The sequence below is a fragment of the Melanostigma gelatinosum genome, assembly GCF_949748355.1.
Source record: "Melanostigma gelatinosum genome assembly, chromosome: 10".
In the NCBI taxonomy this organism is placed as follows: domain Eukaryota; kingdom Metazoa; phylum Chordata; class Actinopteri; order Perciformes; family Zoarcidae; genus Melanostigma; species Melanostigma gelatinosum.
In genome coordinates this window covers 26,857,740-26,876,512 of record NC_136643.1, presented here as the reverse complement: position 1 = coordinate 26,876,512, position 18,773 = coordinate 26,857,740, and the positions used below count along the sequence as shown (strand labels likewise).

Here is an 18,773-nt window from a genome sequence, read left to right as displayed (position 1 = left end):
AACTGAAATTCTTCTTCGATAACTCTCCAGTGTTTCTTACAATGCTAATATATATATATATATATATTTTTTTCTGCACGATTTAACGGGTTTACTCTTTGTTCTGTTAGATCCTCCCGGCAAGCCTGACGTGATTATTGTCACCAGGACCACGGTCACTCTGATGTGGACCAGTCCCAAATACGACGGCGGCCACAAGCTGACGGGCTACAGGGTGGAGAAGCTGGAGGCTGGTGGCAAGGCCTGGATGAAGGCCAATCATGTCAACATCCAGGGCTGTGCCTTCACCGTCACTGACCTGACAGAGGGAGCTCAGTATCAGTTCAGGATCAGGGCTAAGAATTCTGCTGGGGCTATCAGTGTTCCCTCAGAGCCGACTGAGCTTCTGACCTGCAAGGATGAGTATGGTAAGCTGAGAAGTCAACCAATTTGGGTAGAGCAGCAGTTAAAAATGAGGATGAGTGCAGCTAAATTAAATTAAAATGCAACTTTATTTTGTCTTCTCTGCAGAGCCCCCGAGCATCACTGTTGACCCAGACATGAAGGACGGTGTGTCAGTCAAGGCAGGAGACACCATCTTGATCTCAGCCTCCAAGATTTTGGGCAAACCTCCACCCACTGCTGTCTGGTCGAAGGGAGGACGTGAGTTGAAGAGCTCTGACATCATCACCATCACCAGCACCCCCACCTCCTCCACTCTGGCTATCAAGTACGCAAGCAGGAAGAACACGGGAGAGTACACCATCACCGCCAGCAACCCCTTTGGCATTAAGGAAGAACATGTAAAGGTGAAGGTCCTGGATGTGCCTGGACCACCGGGCCCCATCGAAGCCAGTAACATTTCAGCTGAGAAGTGTACTCTGACCTGGCTTCCACCAGAGGAGGATGGAGGCTTCTCCATCAAGTCCTACACTCTTGAGAAGAGAGAGACCAGCCGCCTGCAGTGGACCAAGCTTGCTGAAAACATCATGGACTGCAGACATGTAGCCGGCAAGCTGATCAAGGGCAACGAGTACATCTTTAGAGTGTTTGCTGTGAACCAGAATGGCATTGGAGACTCAAGCCAGTCCGGTCCAATAAAAATGGTTGACAGTTACCGTAAGTTGTTGTGGTTTACACATGATTATAATTGTATGATATTTAAAATTCAATTAACCATCAGATTTAAAAAAATCCTTTCAAGGAGAAGGTTTTCATAGACCGTGGCATAACTGACTAAAATGTTCTTCCGTTCTTTGTTTCTCCAGGACCACCAGGCCCACCTTCAATCCCAGAGGTTGATAACATCAGTAGGAACGCTGTCACCATTTCATGGAAGAGACCAGCACAGGACGGGGGAAGTTACATCAGAGGATATTGTGTAGAGAGGAAAGAGAGAAGAGGAATGAGATGGGTGAGAGCCAGTAAGAGGTCGGTCCCTGACCTGCGCTTTAAGGTGCAAGGCCTAACTGAGGGAGTAGAGTACGAGTTTAGAGTCACTGCTGAGAACAAGGCTGGATTTGGGGAGCCAAGTGAGCCATCACAACCTGTGATGACCAAGGACATTGTATGTAAGTAAAACTAGACTCATCACGTTATTCTGGATCATATTTTAAGATAGGAGAGAAAAGTCAGAAAATACACATCAAGCACCCGCATTTTAATTCCTAAATGTTTTTCATGTTTATTAGATCCACCTGGTCCTCCATCCAACGCCAGAATTACAGACACCACAAAAACCACAGCTTCCTTCGCCTGGGACCGACCCCACTACGATGGGGGTCTTGAAGTAGAAGGATATATTGTTGAGTACAAAAAGGAAGGGCATGATGACTGGGAGGTGGAGACACAGTATCCATTGAAAGCTACTGAACATGTCATTGGTAAACTTCAAAAAGGAGGCAAATACCACTTCAGAGTCACTGCTGTAAACTCAGAGGGAGTTGGTGAGCCTGCAGAGGTTGAGAAAGTGATTGAACTGGTGGACCAGGAGGCGCTGCCAGACTTTGAGCTGGATGCCGAACTCAGGAAAACCCTGGTAGTCAGGTGCCGTGCTTCAATTCGTTTGTTTGTTGCCATCAGGGGTCGTCCAGTTCCTGAAGTAACCTGGAGCAAAGATGATACCAACCTGAAAAGACGTGCACACATTGACACCACAGAGTCATACACTCTACTGGTTATTCCTGACTGCACCAGATATGATGCTGGAAAGTACAACCTGTGTCTCGAGAACGTTGCTGGGAAGAAGACCGGCTTTGTTAATGTGAAGGTTTTGGACACACCAGGACCACCAGTCAACGTCAAGCCCAGAGAGATCACCAAGAACAGCATCACTCTCCAGTGGGAAATCCCTATAATCGATGGTGGTTCTAAGATTTGCAACTATGTTATTGAGAAGAGGGAGGCCACCAAGAAGGCCTACACAGTAATTAGCACTACATGGCAGAAGTGCTCCTTCAAGTTTATAGACCTTGAGGAGGGAGCTTACTACTACTTCCGTATCTCTGCTGAAAATGACCTGGGCGTAGGTGAGCCTGCTGAATCCCCAGAGCCAATCAGGGTGTCTCAGGCCCCCTCAGCACCAGATAACTTGTATGTTACAGATGTGTCAGATAACAGTGCTAGTCTGGCATGGACCAAGCCCCTTCATGATGGTGGCAGCTTGATTACTGGATACGTCATTGAGGCCCAGAAGAAGGACACTGACCAGTGGGTCCATGTGGACACCTTGAAGGCTCTGGACTACACTGTCACAGATCTGATTGAGGGCGCAGAATATATCTTCCGCATAATGGCTGTCAATGCATCAGGCAGGAGTGACCCACGTGAGAGCAGACCTGCTATTATCAAAGAGCAGTTATCTGCTCCTTCCTTTGACCTGCGTGGAGTCTACCAGATGACGGTAATCGCCAAAGCAGGGGATCGCATCAAGGTGGAGATTCCAGTGCTCGGTAAACCCAGACCTGTGGTTTCCTGGAAGAAGGGAGACATCGGGCTCAAGGAGACACAAAGAATGAACATTGAAACCACACCAATGTCAACTATCCTCAACATCAGTGAGGTCAAGAGGCAAGATGGAGGCCAGTATTCCATGACTGGAAAGAACATGCTGGGCACAGTGACTGAGACGATCACAGTCCTGGTCCACGACATCCCAGGTCCTCCCACTGGTCCCATAAAGCTGGACGAGGTTTCATGTGATTATGTTCTCATGTCTTGGGAGGCACCAGAGAATGATGGAGGCGTTCCCATCAACAACTATATTGTTGAGATGCGGGAGACTATCGGTACTTCCTGGATGGAGTTGGCAGCTACAGTGATCCGCACCACATTCAAGGCAGCCCGACTCAACACTGGAACCCAATATCAATTCCGTGTCAAGGCCCAGAACAGATATGGCATTGGACCATGCATTATCTCTGAACCAGTGGTGGCTGCATATCCATTTGATGTGCCGGGCCAGCCAGATGCTCCTGTGGTCACATCTTTCAACAAGGATGCTCAGACTCTGAGCTGGAATGAGCCTTCCTCTGATGGTGGTAGTGTCATCCTTGGCTATCACGTGGACAGAAAAGAGAAAAACAGCATTCTGTGGCAGAGAATCAGCAAAGCAATTGTTGTTGGAAATATCTTCAAATCAACAGGCCTTGTTGATGGAATCGGGTATGAACACCGTGTTATTGCTGAAAACATGGCTGGTCTCAGCAAACCAAGCAAACCCTCTGAGACTATGTATGCTCTGGACCCAGTTGACCCACCAGGCAGACCTGTGGCACTGAATATCACCAGACATGAGGTGACAGTTTCGTGGACCAAACCGGAGGGAGATGGTGGATTTTCCATCACTGGATACACAGTAGAGAGGAGAGAGATGCCCAATGGACGCTGGCTTAAAGCCAACTTTAACAACATCCAAGAAACCATCTACACAGTCAGTGGTCTGATCGAAGATGCAACTTATGAATTCCGTGTGTTTGCTAGAAACTCAGCTGGTGCTGTCAGTGCTCCATCCCAGTCATCAGAGGCAGTCATATGCAGAGATGACATTGAAGAGCCCAGGCTTGATGTTGATGCATTGTATAGCAGCAATGTTGTTGTCATGGCAGGAGATTTGTTCAAGCTGGAGGCCAATGTGACTGGCAGGCCAATCCCATCTCTGGTATGGACCAAGGAAGGAAAGGAGCTTGAGGATACAGCCAAGCTGGAGATAAAGACAACCGACTTCCACACAACTCTAATGAACAAAGACTCCCTGAGGAGGGACGGAGGTGCTTTTACACTCACCGCCAGCAATCCCGGTGGCTTTGCCAAGTTCAACTTCAATGTCAAGGTGCTCGACAGACCTGGGCCACCAGACTCCCTCAGTGTTACCGATGTCACTGCTGAGAAATGTGTCCTTAACTGGCTACATCCAACACATGATGGCGGTGCCAAGATCGAGTACTTTGTCATTCAGAGGCGAGAGACCAGTAGATTGGCATGGACAAACGTGGCCACAGACCTTCAGGCAAACAGGTTCAAAGTCACCAAGCTCCTGAAGGGCAATGAATACATCTTCAGAGTCATGGCTGTTAACAAGTATGGGGTGGGTGAGCCTCTGGAGTCGGAACCTGTCATCTGTGCCAACCCGTATGTCCCCAGTGACCCACCACAGCAGCCTGAAGTCACCACCATTACCAAAGACTCCATGGTCGTCTGCTGGGAGCGCCCTGAACATGATGGAGGTAGCAGATTAAACACCTACATAATTGAGAGAAGGGATAAGACTGGCCTGCGATGGGTGAAATGCAACAAGAGGACTGTAACTGACCTGCGCTTCAAGGCCTCTGGCCTCACACCAGGACATGAATATGAATTCAGAATTTTTGCTGAGAATAATGCTGGTCTTAGCCAGCCTAGTCTTTCCAGTCCATTCTACAAAGCTGTAGACACCATCTTCCAGCCTGGACCACCAGGGAACCCAAGAGTGCTGGACACAACCAAGTCTTCCATCACCTTTGCCTGGAACAAGCCTGTCTACGATGGTGGTTCTGAAATCACTGGTTACATTGTGGAGACCTGCCTCCCTGAGGAGGATGAGTGGACAATACACACTCCCAAGAAGGGATGGACAGCCACTTCCTTCACCATTACCAACTTGAAGGAAAACCAAGAGTACAAAATCAACGTCTGTGCCACTAATTGCGAGGGAGTGGGAGAACCTGCTGCTGTTCCTGGGACACCCAAGGCTGAAGACAGACAGCTTCCCCCAGAAATTGAACTTGGAGCAGAGCTGCGTAAGGTGGTCAGCCTCAGAGCCTGTAGCACACTGAGACTCTTTGTTCCTATCAAGGGCAGACCAGTACCTGAAGTTAAATGGTCAAGAGAGCATGGAGAATCCCTGGACAGAGCTAACATTGAAATCACCTCATCATTCACCACTCTTCAGGTAGACAACGTTGACAGGTTTGATGCAGGTAAATACATGGTGACGGTGGAAAATTCCTCAGGAAGCAAAACAGCCTTTATTAATGTACAGGTGCTTGATACTCCTGGAGCCCCTCAGAATCTGTTTGTCAAGGAGATCACCAGAGATTCAGTTTCCCTCGTTTGGGATGCACCTCTCATCGATGGTGGCTCCAGAGTCCGCAACTACATTGTGGAGAAGCGAGAGTCAACCAGAAAGGCCTACTCAACAGTCTGTGCCAGCTGCCACAAGTCCAGTTGGAAAGTTGGAGACCTGGAGGAAGGAAAGATGTACTGCTTTAGAATCCTTGCTGAGAATGAATATGGCATTGGTCTCCCAGTAGAGACTCCTGAATCAATTAAAGTGTCAGAGAAGCCTCTACCACCAGGTAAAGTGTCCCTTCTTGAAGTTACCAGCTCCAGTGTCGCACTAACCTGGGAAAAGCCTGACTATGATGGTGGCAGCAGAATCACAGGCTATATTGTTGAGATGCAGGGTAAAGGCAGTGAGAAGTGGACCCAGGTCATGGTGGTAAAGACCAATGCGGCTCTTGTAACTGGCCTTACACAGGGAGAGGAGTACATGTTCCGTATCTCAGCCGCCAATGAAAAGGGAGTTAGTGATCCACGTCCTCTTAGTTTGCCTGTGGTGGCTAAAGACATAGTCATCTCACCAACCTTCAAACTGATTTTCAGCACATTCAGTGTGCTAGCAGGAGATGATCTGAAGATAGATGTGCCATATGCTGCCTGTCCAAAGGCTACAGCAACTTGGCTCAAAGATGGCATTGTTCTCAAGGAGACAACAAGAGTTAATGCTGAAGCTACAGACAAAAACCTTCTCCTGGTTATTAAGGAGGCTTGCAGAGATGATGTGGGCACATACACCATCAAACTGACCAACAGAGTTGGAGAAGCATCTACAGACGTCAGTGTCATTGTTCTAGATAAGCCTGTTCCTCCAACTGGCCCAATTAAGCTGGATGAGGTCACTGCTGACAGCGCGGTGTTGTCCTGGAATCCACCAGAGTATGATGGTGGATGTGCCATCAGCAATTACATTGTTGAGAAGAGAGACACATCTACCACTAACTGGCAGATTGTGTCAGCTACTGTGGCCAGAACCACTATCAAGGCAGCCCGTCTGAAGACTGGAGTTGAGTACCAGTTTAGGATTGCTGCAGAGAATAGATATGGCAAGTCCTCTGTCCTGCTGTCTGAAACTATTGTTGCTCAGTATCCATTTGAAGTGCCCGGCTCACCACGTTCTGTTGTGGTCCAGTCAGCCACCAAGGAGAGCATGGTGGTTGTTTGGGATACACCCAGCAATGATGGTGGGAGCAAAATTCTGGGCTACCACTTGGAGCTCAAGGAGAGAAACAGTATACTGTGGGTGAAACAGAACAAACAACTAATCCCAGAGAACAGATTTAAGGTGGTTGGCCTTGAGGAGGGTATTGAATATGAGTTCAGAATCTATGCCGAGAACATTGTTGGCCTCAGCAAAGCCAGCAAACTGAGTGAAATGCAAGTGGCCAGAGATCCTTGTGACAGACCAGGAAAACCAGAGGCTGTCATTGTGACAAGAAACCAAGTGACACTCAGATGGACCAAACCTGACTATGACGGCGGCATCAAGATCACAGGCTATGTAGTTGAGAAGAAGGAAGGAGCCGGCCGCTGGATGAAAGCTAGTTTCGCCAACGTCATTGAGACTAAATTTGTTGTCACAGGACTTACTGAAGATCAAATTTATGAGTTCCGTGTCATCGCCAGGAATTCAGCAGGTGTCTCCAGCCAGCCCTCTGATTCTACTGGAACCATCACTGCTAGGGATGAGGTGGATCCACCCAAGATTGACTTAGAAGCAAAGTACTCCCAGAATGTTGTGGTAAATGCTGGAGAGACATTCAGGCTTGATGCTGGTATCTCTGGTAAGCCTGTGCCCACTGTACACTGGCTGAAGGAAGGCCAAGAGATTTCTGAAGCAGCACGTCTAGAGGTCAAGAACACAGACTTCACAGCTTGCATTGTGGTTAGAGAAGCCATCCGTGTTGATGGAGGTCAGTACACTTTGCTGGTAAAAAATGTTGGAGGAGAGAAATCAGTTAACATTAATGTCAAGGTCCTGGACAGACCAGGTCCACCCGAGGGCCCTATCTCCAGCTATGGGGTCACCAATGAGAAATGCACCATTGCCTGGAAATCTCCCCTGCAAGATGGAGGTAGCGATGTTTCCCATTACATTGTTGAGAGGAGGGAAACCAGCCGACTGGTTTGGACTGTAGTTGAACAAAATGTTCAGACACTGAGCCTGAAGATCACAAAACTTCTTCCTGGTAATGAGTACATCTTCAGAGTGATTCCAGTCAACAAATACGGAGTTGGTGAGCCTCTGGAATCTGAGGCGATCATTGCCAAAAATCAATTTGTCACTTCCAACTCACCAACAGATGTAGAAGTCTCCACAATCACCAAAGACTCAATGGTGGTGACCTGGGATAGACCAACTAATGATGGTGGCAGCCCTATTCAGGGATACATTGTTGAGAAACGTGATAAGGACGGTGTGAGATGGACCAGGTGCAACAAGCGCACAGTGAGTGAGCTGCGCTTCAGAGTGACAGGGCTCCTAGAAAACCACAGCTATGAATTCAGAGTTGCTGCTGAAAATGCTGCAGGGGTTGGCACACCTAGTGCACCAACCGTGTACTACAAAGCATTGGATCCAATCTTCAAAGCAGGCCCACCAAACAACCCCAAGGTGGCTGACACATCGCAGTCCACTGTTTCCCTGACATGGAGCAAACCCATCTATGATGGTGGCTGTGAGATTCAGGCTTACATTGTTGAGGCCTGCGATGTAGCAACTGATGAGTGGTTTATGTGCACTCCTCCAACTGGAATCACAGACACCAAGTTTACAGTGAAAAAGCTTCTGGAGAAGCACGAATACCAATTCAGAGTGTGTGCCATCAACAAAATTGGTGTTGGGGAGCATGCTGATATTCCAGGAAAAATTCTGCTGGAGGAAAAGCTTGAGGCCCCTGATCTTGACTTGGATACTGATATGAGAAAGATGATCAACATTAGATCAGCAAGTACTCTCAGGCTATTTGTTCCTGTGAGAGGTCGTCCAGCTCCTGAGGTGAAATGGGGGAAGGCTGAGGGCGAGATTAAGGAAACTGCCCTGATTGACAATACAAGCAGCTATGCTTCACTTGTCATTGAGAATGTTGACAGATTTGACACTGGCAAGTACATCCTGACTGCAGAGAATGCCAGCGGAGTAAAGTCAGTCTTCATCAGTGTCAGAGTCTTAGATTCACCTGGTCCACCAGCTAACTTCTTGGTTCAAGAGATTACCAAAAATTCCGTCACTCTCACATGGGAGCCTCCACATCTAGATGGTGGCTCAAAGATCAAGCATTATATTGTTGAGAAGCGTGAGAGCACTAGGAAAGTTTATTCTCCCATCACCACCTGCAACAAGATGTCATGGAAAGTTGAACCTCTTCCAGAGGGTGGAATCTTCTTCTTCAGAGTCTCGGCTGAGAATGAATATGGTGTGGGTCTCCCTGTTAAAACTATAGAACCAGTTAAGATATCTGAAAAGCCTCAGCCACCTGGTAAAGTCAGTGTTGTTGACGTCACTTCTAGCACCGTAATTCTATCCTGGGAGAAGCCTGAACATGACGGCGGCAGCAGGATCAGTTACTATGAAGTTGAATTGGCACCTAAGGACAGCGAAATTTGGTCTCTGTGCACCAGTGGGAAAGCACTGGAGACTGTAGTGACAAATCTGCTCAAGGGGGAAGAGTACCAGTTCAGAGTTTTTGCTGTAAATGACAAGGGCAAAAGTGACCCCAGACAACTGGCCCAATCAGTTGTAACTAAGGACCTTGTGATTGAGCCTTCTGTTAGACCCCAAATGAGCACCTACAGTGTCCAGGTGGGGTATGACCTCAAGATTGAGGTCCCATTTGCTGGTCATCCAAAGCCAACTGTCACTTGGACCAAGGATGGAGCAGCCCTTAAGCAGACCACTAGAGTCAATGTCACTGACTCAGCACGTCACACCACTCTCACCATAAAAGATGCTACCAAAGAGGATGGAGGCATGTACAGCATCAATATTGTTAATACCCTGGGTTCCAAGGATGCCACTATTGAGGTGATTACCCTAGACAAACCAGGCCCACCAACAGGCCCTGTCAAATTTGAGGATGTCAGTGCTGAGAGTATGACTCTTAACTGGGAACCTCCTACATATACAGGTGGTTGCCCAATCTCCAACTATGTGGTTGAGAAGAGAGACACAACAACAACCAACTGGGTGGTCTTATCTGCCACACTGGCAAGAACCACCCTAAAAGTGAGCAATCTGAAGACAGGCAGTGAATACCAGTTCAGAATCTATGCTGAGAACAGATATGGAAAGAGTTATGCAATCGATTCAATGCCTGTTGTCGCTCAGTATCCGTTCCAGGAGCCTGGCCCATCAGGAACACCATTTGTGTCTACATACTCTAAAGACTATATGGTGGTTGAGTGGCACAAACCCCCATCTGATGGAGGAAGTGCCATTTTGGGCTACCATCTGGAGCGCAAGGAGAAGAACAGTATCCTCTGGACCAAGATCAACAAAATGCTCATCCAAGATTGCAGGTTCAAATCTACTCCTCTTGAGGAAGGCATTGAGTACGAGTACAGAGTATATGCTGAGAATATCGTTGGCATCGGAAAATGCAGCAAAGTCTCTGAGGTTTATGTAGCCCGTGACCCATGTTATCCTCCTGGCCATCCTATGGCTGTGATTGTGACCAGGCACTCAGTGAAGCTGAAGTGGACTGCTCCAGAGTATGATGGTGGATGCTTAATTACTGGCTATGTAGTGGAGAAACGTGACCTTCCTGAGGGAAAGTGGATGAAGGCCAGCTTTGCAAACGTCATTGAACATGAATTCACTGTTACTGGTCTGACAGAAAACAGTAAATATGATTTCAGAGTAATTGCAAGGAATGCAGCTGGTGCTGTCAGCAAGCCCTCTGAGAGCACAGGATCCATCACAGCCATGGATGAAATTGACCCGCCTAAGTGTGAGACAGATCCAATGTACAACCAGACCATTGTTATCAATGCTGGAGAGATTTTCAGTTTGGAGGCCAGTGTGGAAGGAAAGCCCATCCCCGCAGCTCAGTGGTTCAAGGGAAATGTTGAAGTTGAAAACTCTGCAAGAACTGAGATCAAAAACACAGATTTTAAGGCTTTGCTCGTTGTGAAAGAGGCCATCAGAGTGGATGGTGGACAGTACACACTGGTTCTGACCAATGTAGCTGGAACTAAGACTGTCCCATTCAGTGTGAAGGTCCTGGACAGACCCGGTCCCTCAGAGGGACCTCTCACCGTCAGCAATGCCACTGAGGAAAAGTGCTCACTGTCATGGTTGCCCCCCAGGCACGATGGAGGAGCTAGCATTTCACACTACATCATTCAGAAGAGAGAAACCAGCCGCCTGGCATGGACTGTAGTCTCCAGTGACTGTGGAGCTACCATGTTCAAGGTTACCAAACTGTTGAAGGGCAATGAGTACATCTTCAGAGTCATGGCTGTCAACAAATACGGAACGGGCGAGCCTCTTGAATCAGTGCCAGTTATCATGAGAAATCCATTTGTTCCCCCTGGCTCACCTCAGGAGCTTGAAATCACTAACATTACCAGAGATTCCATGACTGTCTGCTGGAACCGCCCTGAGACAACTGGAGGCAGTGAGATTGGTGGTTACATTGTTGAGAAGAGAGACAGAGCTGGAGTGAGATGGACCAAGTGCAACAAACGCAGAGTGACAGACTTACGTTTCAGAGCAACTGGACTGACTGAGGACCATGAATATGAATTCAGGGTATCTGCTGAGAATGTAGCTGGAGTGGGTCAGCCAAGCCCACCTACATCCTACCTCAAAGCCTGTGACCCTTCCTTTGAACCGGGCTGTCCCTCCAATGCCCATGTGGTCAATGTGACTAAAGACACCATCAGTCTGGCCTGGCACCGGCCTATCTATGATGGTGGTTGTGAGATTCAAGGATACGCTGTGGAAATTACTAAGGCTGATGAGGAGGAGTGGAGCATATGCACCCCACCTTCTGGAGTTAATGCTACCAAGTTTACCATCACTAAGTTGATAGAGCACCAGGAATACAAGGTGCGCATATGTGCAATGAACAAGCTGGGTGTTGGTGAGCCCACCGAGATCGAGGGAGTCGTGAAACCATTAGATAAGCTTGATCCTCCAGAGATGATTCTGGATGCAGAGCTCAGGAAGGGAATGGTTGTTCGTGCCGGAGGCTCAATGAGAATCTGTATTCCATTCAAAGGCCATCCTACTCCTGAGATCAGCTGGGCCAAAGAGGATGGATTACTGCCCATTAAAGCTCAGATAGACTCTGGTGAAGAATTCTCACAGCTCTCCATTGACGTCTGTGACAAATATGATGCTGGAAAATACATCCTCAACTTAGAAAATAGCGCTGGCACCAAATCAGCCTTTGTTTCTGTTAAAGTTCTGGACACTCCAGGGGCCCCTGTGAATCTGACAGTAAAAGACATAAAGAGGGAAAGTGTCACTTTGACCTGGGAGCCTCCTCTTATTGATGGAGGTTCAAGAATCAAGAATTACCTGGTTGAAAAGCGTGAGTCAACCAGGATAGTTTATTCTAACGTGGACAACAAGTGCACAAAGACAAACTACCGTATCACCGGCCTCACTGAGGGACAAATCTACTATTTCAGAATATTAGCGGAGAATGAGTTTGGTGTTGGACAGTCAGCTGAGACAGAAGACTCAGTTAAGACCTCTGAGCCTCCTCTATCAGTCAGTAAAGTCACTTTGACTGAAGTGTCCAAAACCTCTGCCTCCTTCTGCTGGGAGAAGCCAGACCATGATGGAGGCAGCAGGATTATGGGCTACTACATTGAGATGCAGCCTGTGGGTTCAGAAGAATGGGTGGTGGCCGCCACAACCAAATCTTGTGAGGGCACCATCACAAGCCTAAGTGCGGGTCATGAGTACCTCTTTAGAGTGTCAGCTTTCAATGAAAAGGGAAAGAGTGACCCCAGGTCTCTGGCTGCACCAGTCACTGCTAGAGATGTAACTATCAAGCCCGGATTCAAGATGACAGTCAACACTTACAGTATACAGAATGGTGAGGATCTGAAGATTGAGATTCCAGTGATTGGGCGCCCTGTTCCCCAGGTTGAATGGAAGAAGGATGGACAAGCTCTGAAGGAGACAACTAGACTAAATGTAGCCAGCACACTATCATCTACTAAGCTGTGCATCAAGGATGCAAATAGAGAAGATACTGGTAAATACACCATCACAGCCACGAGCAGTGTTGGAACGGCTACTGAGGAGATTACTGTTGTCATTCTTGAAAAGCCTGGGCCACCCACAGGCCCTGTGAAGATTGAGGAGGTGAGCTCTAATTATGTCACCTTCTCCTGGGAGTCACCAGAGTATACTGGAGGCTGTCAGATCAACAACTACATTGTGGAGAAGAGAGATACCACCACAACAGCATGGCATATTGTGTCTGCTACTATTGCCAGAACAACCATCAAAGTCACCAACTTAAAGACTGGAATTGAGTATCAATTCAGAGTGTCTGCTGAGAATAGATATGGAAAGAGTTCTGCCATTGTCTCTTCCAATGTTATTGCTCAGTATCCATTCAGTGAGCCTGCTGCACCTGGAACACCAACTGTTTCTGCTGCAACAAAGGAAAACATGGTTGTTGAGTGGAAAGCTCCCACCAACAACGGAGGAAGCCCAGTCCTAGGCTATCACCTCGAGAGAAAGGAGAAGAACAGCCTCTTGTGGACTAAACTCAACAAGCTTCTAATCCCAGATGCACGTTTCAAGACTTCAGAGCTGGAAGAAGCTATTGAGTATGAATTCAGAGTTTATGCTGAGAACATTGCTGGACTCAGCCCAGCTAGCATGGTCTCTGTGAGCACAGTAGCCAGGGACCCCTGTGACCCACCAGGCACTCCTGAGGCCATTAATATTACCAGAAATCTTGTGACGCTTCAGTGGACACGGCCACAGTATGATGGAGGCAGTGCAATCACTGGCTATGTGATTGAGAGGAAGAAGCATCCAGATACCCGCTGGATGAAGGCCAGCTTCATCAACATCATTACTACCCAGTACACAGTCACTGGCCTGACTGAGGACTGTGTTTATGAGTACAGAGTCATTGCCAGGAACGCTGCAGGAATTTCTAGCCGTCCTTCTCAGAGCACAGGAGAGATTACTGCCAAAGATGAAATTGAGGCTCCAGATGCCACCATGGATTCTAAATTCAAGGATATGACTGTTGTTAGTGCTGGTGAGACATTTGTCATTGATGCTGACTATACTGGCAAGCCTCTGCCTGAAGTAATTTGGTTAAAGGATGGAAAAGAGATTGACCAAACCACACCAAGAATGGAGGTCAAGACCACCCTCACACGTACCATCCTGACAGTCAAGGATTGCATCAGGGTGGATGGTGGGCACTTTTACCTCAAACTTGTCAATGTAGGAGGAATCAAGATAGTCCCAGTTAATGTTAAAGTTCTGGATAGACCTGGTCCTCCAGATGGCCCGCTAGAAGTCAAAGGGGTCACAGCTGAAAAATGTTATCTGCACTGGAACCATCCCTCACATGATGGTGGAGCCAGCATCTCGCACTACATCATTGAGAAGAGGGAGACCAGTCGTTTGTCATGGACCGTGATTGAGCCCAAGATCCAGGCCATCAGCTACAAAATTACAAAACTGCTGCCCGGCAATGAATACATCTTTAGAGTCACTGCTGTGAATAAATATGGTGTTGGTGAACCTTTGGAATCTGAGCCTGTTTTTGCTCGTAACCCCTTCACCACTCCCAGTGCCCCCTCCTACCTAGAGACCAGCGCTATCACTAGGGACTCCATTGTACTTACATGGGAGAGACCAGAGCATAATGGAGGAGCTGAGATTGAAGGATATATCCTTGAAAAACGTGATATGGATGGCATCAGATGGACTAAGTGCAATAAGAAAAGACTAAGTGACCTGAGATTCAGATGCGCTGGCCTCACAGAGGGCCACTCCTATGAATTCAGGATCTCAGCTGAAAATGCTGGTGGTGTGGGAAAGCCTAGTGCACCAACTGAATACATCAAAGCCTGCGATGCCATTTATCCACCAGGATCTCCAAATAACCTCAAAGTCACCGGCCAGTCAAGCACCACGGTTTCCCTGTCCTGGTCCAGGCCTATCTATGATGGTGGAGCACAGATAAGTGGATATGTTGTTGAAAGGAAGGAGGCAGCAGATGATGAATGGATCACTTGCACACCACCCACTGGTGTTCAGGCCACTCACTACACTGTAAAGCATCTGAAGGAGAATGCAGAGTACAACTTCCGCATCTGTGCCGTTAACTGTGAGGGAGTAGGAGAGCATGTGGACCTTCCTGGTTCTGTTATCGCTGCAGAGAAGCTGGAGGCTCCTGAAATTGAACTAGATGCTGACCTGAGGAAGATGGTCAATGTTCGTGCCACCGCTTCCTTGCGTCTGTTTGTGACAATCAGAGGAAAGCCAGAGCCAGAGGTCAAATGGTCAAAAGCCGATGGCACTTTGAATGAGCGTGCCCAGATTGACATCACAAGCTCTTACACAATGCTGGTAATCGAGAATGTCGATAGATTCGACACTGGCAAATATTTACTGAACCTTGAGAACCTCAGTGGTTCTAAATCAGCCTTCATCAATGTCAGAGTTCTGGACTCCCCCAGCGCTCCTACCAACCTGGTGGTTAAGGATGTGAAGAGAACTTCTGTCTCTCTCTCCTGGGAGCCTCCTTCAATAGATGGTGGGGCTAAGATATCACACTATATTGTGGAGAAGAGAGAGCAGAAGAGAATGGCTTTCACTAGTGTTTGCACCAACTGTGTGAGGAACTCTTACCTCATTTCCGACCTGCCGGTGGGAGGCCGATACTATTTCCGTGTGTTGGCTGTGAATGAGCTCGGAGTAGGTCTGCCTGCCTCCACGGATCAAGTCAAGGTGGCTGAGGCTCCTTTGCCCCCTGGGAAGATTGTCCTGGTTGACGTAACTCGTCATACAGTCTCTCTTTCCTGGGAGAAACCTGATCATGATGGAGGTAGCAAGATTACAAACTTTATTGTTGAGATGCAGCCAAAGGGAGATGACAAATGGTCCGTGTGCAGCGAAGTCAAAGTACTGGAAGCTACTATTGGTGGACTCACAACTGGAGAGGAATATTCCTTCAGGGTGACTGCTGTGAATGACAAGGGCAAGAGTGATGCTAAGCCTCTGGCTACCCCTGTGGTTGTAAAGGACATCACGATGGAGCCCACCGTCAACCTGTTGTACGACACATACAGTGTAAAAGCAGGAGATGACCTGAAGATTGATGTTCCCTTCAGAGGCAGACCTCATCCTGAAGTGTCCTGGAAGAAGGACGGCCAAGTGCTTAAGCAGACAACAAGGGTTAATGTTCTTACTTCCAAGACCTCATCCAAGATTGTCATCAAGGATGCAACCAAGGAGGATGTAGGAAAGTATGTGATTACTCTTACAAACTCAGTAGGCACCAACACAGCTGAAATATCTGTCATAATCCTAGACAAACCTGGCCCACCCAGCAACATTAAGATGGATGAGGTGAGCGCTGACTTTATCTCTCTGTCTTGGGATGCTCCAACCTATGATGGTGGATGCCAAATTAACAACTATGTTGTGGAGAAGAGAGACACTACCACAACCTCATGGCAGATTGTCTCAGCCACAGTAGCCAGGACATCAATCAAGGTGTCTCGTCTTAATCATGGAACAGAGTATCAGTTCCGTATTGCAGCTGAGAACCGTTACGGCAAGAGTTCTGCCGTTGACTCTACTCCCGTTATTGCTCAGTATCCCTTCGAGCCTCCTGGCCCTCCAACCAATGTCCATGTTTCCCATGCCACCAAGTACGGCATGCTCGTGGTATGGGGCAGACCTGCCACTGATGGCGGAAACCCTGTAATTGGTTATCACATTGAATGCAAAGACCAAAGCAGCATCCTGTGGACCAAGGTCAACAGAGGTCTGCTGGCTGACAACCAGTTTAAAATGACAGGCATTGAAGAAGGCCTGCTGTATCAGTTTAGAGTCTATGCTGAGAACATGGCTGGAATTGGTCCTTGCACTAAGGCCAGTGACCCTGTGGCAGCCAGGGATCCATGTGAATCTCCACGTAACCTTAGAGTCACCAACATTACCAGAACCTCAGTGTCCCTCTTCTGGGAGAAGCCAGAGTATGATGGCGGAATAAAGGTAACTGGGTACATTGTTGAGCGTAAAGAACTTCTTAATGGCCGCTGGTTAAAATGCAACTTCACCAACCTGCAAGACACCTACTTTGATGTCACAGGCCTCACAGAAGATGTCCAATATGACTTCCACGTCATCACTAAGAATTCTGCAGAGCTATTGAGTGCTCCCTCAGAGAGCACCGGTCCTGTCACCGTCAAGGATGATGTTGACCCTCCCACTATTATCCTGGAAGATAAGTTAAGACAGCTGGTTGTCATTAAGGCTGGAGAGATCATTAGAATTGATGCTGAAATCACGGGCCGTCCACTCCCAGTTGTGTCATGGTCTAAGGATGGAAAGGAGATTGAGGAGAAGGCCAGGTGTGAAATCACCTCCACCAATTTCACAACTACACTGATTGTCAGAGACGCTATCAGGAGGGACTCTGGCCAGTATGTCCTGACCTTGCACAATGTAGCAGGAACCCGGTCTGTGGCTATCAACTGTAAAGTTCTGGACAGACCTGGACCTGCCTCGGGACCTCTGGCAGTATCTGGCCAGACAGGCGAGAAATGCACCATAAATTGGGGCCCCCCTCAGGAGAACGGTGGAGCTGAAATCATGCACTACATTGTTGAGAAACGTGAGACCAGTCGCCTCACCTGGACTATTGTCTATGGTGACATGAAGGCAACCACCTGTAAAGTGACCAAGTTGCTCAAAGGAAATGAGTACATCTTCAGAGTCAGGGGAGTCAACAAATATGGGGATGGTGAGGCCCTGGAGAGTGAGCCATCAAAGGCCGTGGATCCATTCACTGTGCCTGCCGCTCCCACTAATTTACAGGTCACCGCAATTACTAGTGAGGCAATGACCATCTGTTGGGAAAGACCAGTTTCTGATGGTGGCAGCAGTCTCGCTGGCTATGTCATTGAAAAGCGAGAGAAGACTGGCCTTCGCTGGTGCCGTGTCAACAAGAAACCTGTTTATGACCTCAGAGTCAAAGCTTCACACCTTCGTCAGGGTGGTGAGTATGAGTACCGAGTGTTTGCAGAGAACTCTGCTGGCCTTAGTGCTCCCAGCGTTCCTTGCCCACTTGCAAAGGCTGAAGACCCACTGTTCCTGCCTTCACCTCCTGCTAAGCCAAAGATCATCGACTCTTCAAAGACAACAGTCACCTTGTCATGGAATAAGCCACTATTTGATGGTGGATCACCTGTGACTGGTTACAGAGTCAAATACAGGAATACTTTCGATGACGAATGGATTACTGGAGTCCAGAATACCAAGAACACAGAGTTTACAGTGGTGAGATTGACACCTGGGGCTGAATATGTATTTGTTATCAAGTCCATTAACAAGATTGGAGCCAGTGAGGCCAGTCCTGAATCAGACAAACAGGTCGCCAAAGAAAGAGAGGAGGAGCCAGTCTTTGACATCAGCAATGAGATGAGGAAGACTCTCATTGTGAAGGATGGTAGCTCATTCACCATGAGAGTACCCTTCAGAGGCAAACCCATCCCCAGTGTTACATGGTCTAAGCCTGATATTGACCTTAGAGTTCGTGCTGTCATTGACACCACAGACACCTTCACCTCCATCACCTTAGAGAAAGCAACTCGCAATGACTCTGGCAAATACACCATCACCTTGTCCAGCGTAGCTGGAACCTCCTGCTTGACACTCAATGTCAGAGTCCTGGATTCCCCTGGACCTCCTGCCCATGTAGAGGTCAAGGATGTGACCAAGATCTCTGCTACTGTAACCTGGGACACTCCTGTGAATGAAGGAGGAGGACCAGTCAAGAACTACCTTGTTGATATCCGTGAGGCCAGCCAAAAAGGCTGGACCAGGTTGACTGACACTTGCAACAGACTGACGTACAAGGTGATGGACGTGCTGGAGGGAGGAGTCTACTTCTTCAGAGTGACAGGCGAGAATGAGTACGGTGTTGGTGTTTCTGCTGAGACCAAAGAGGCAACCAAGATCACAGGTATTGAAT

General features: G+C 48.0%; 1 protein-coding gene across 1 annotated transcript in view; it reads left to right on the top strand.

Annotated features, from left to right (window-relative positions):
- ttn.2 (titin, tandem duplicate 2) overlaps positions 1 to 18,773 on the top strand; it is a 223,407-nt gene that overhangs the window by 175,826 nt on the left and 28,808 nt on the right. Inside the window, exons 211-214 of the mRNA XM_079277290.1 lie at positions 111 to 407; positions 511 to 1,098; positions 1,248 to 1,550; positions 1,671 to 18,764. Of these exons, the coding sequence (XP_079133416.1) occupies positions 111 to 407; positions 511 to 1,098; positions 1,248 to 1,550; positions 1,671 to 18,764 (18,282 nt within the window). The remainder of the gene's footprint in view (positions 1 to 110; positions 408 to 510; positions 1,099 to 1,247; positions 1,551 to 1,670; positions 18,765 to 18,773) is intronic.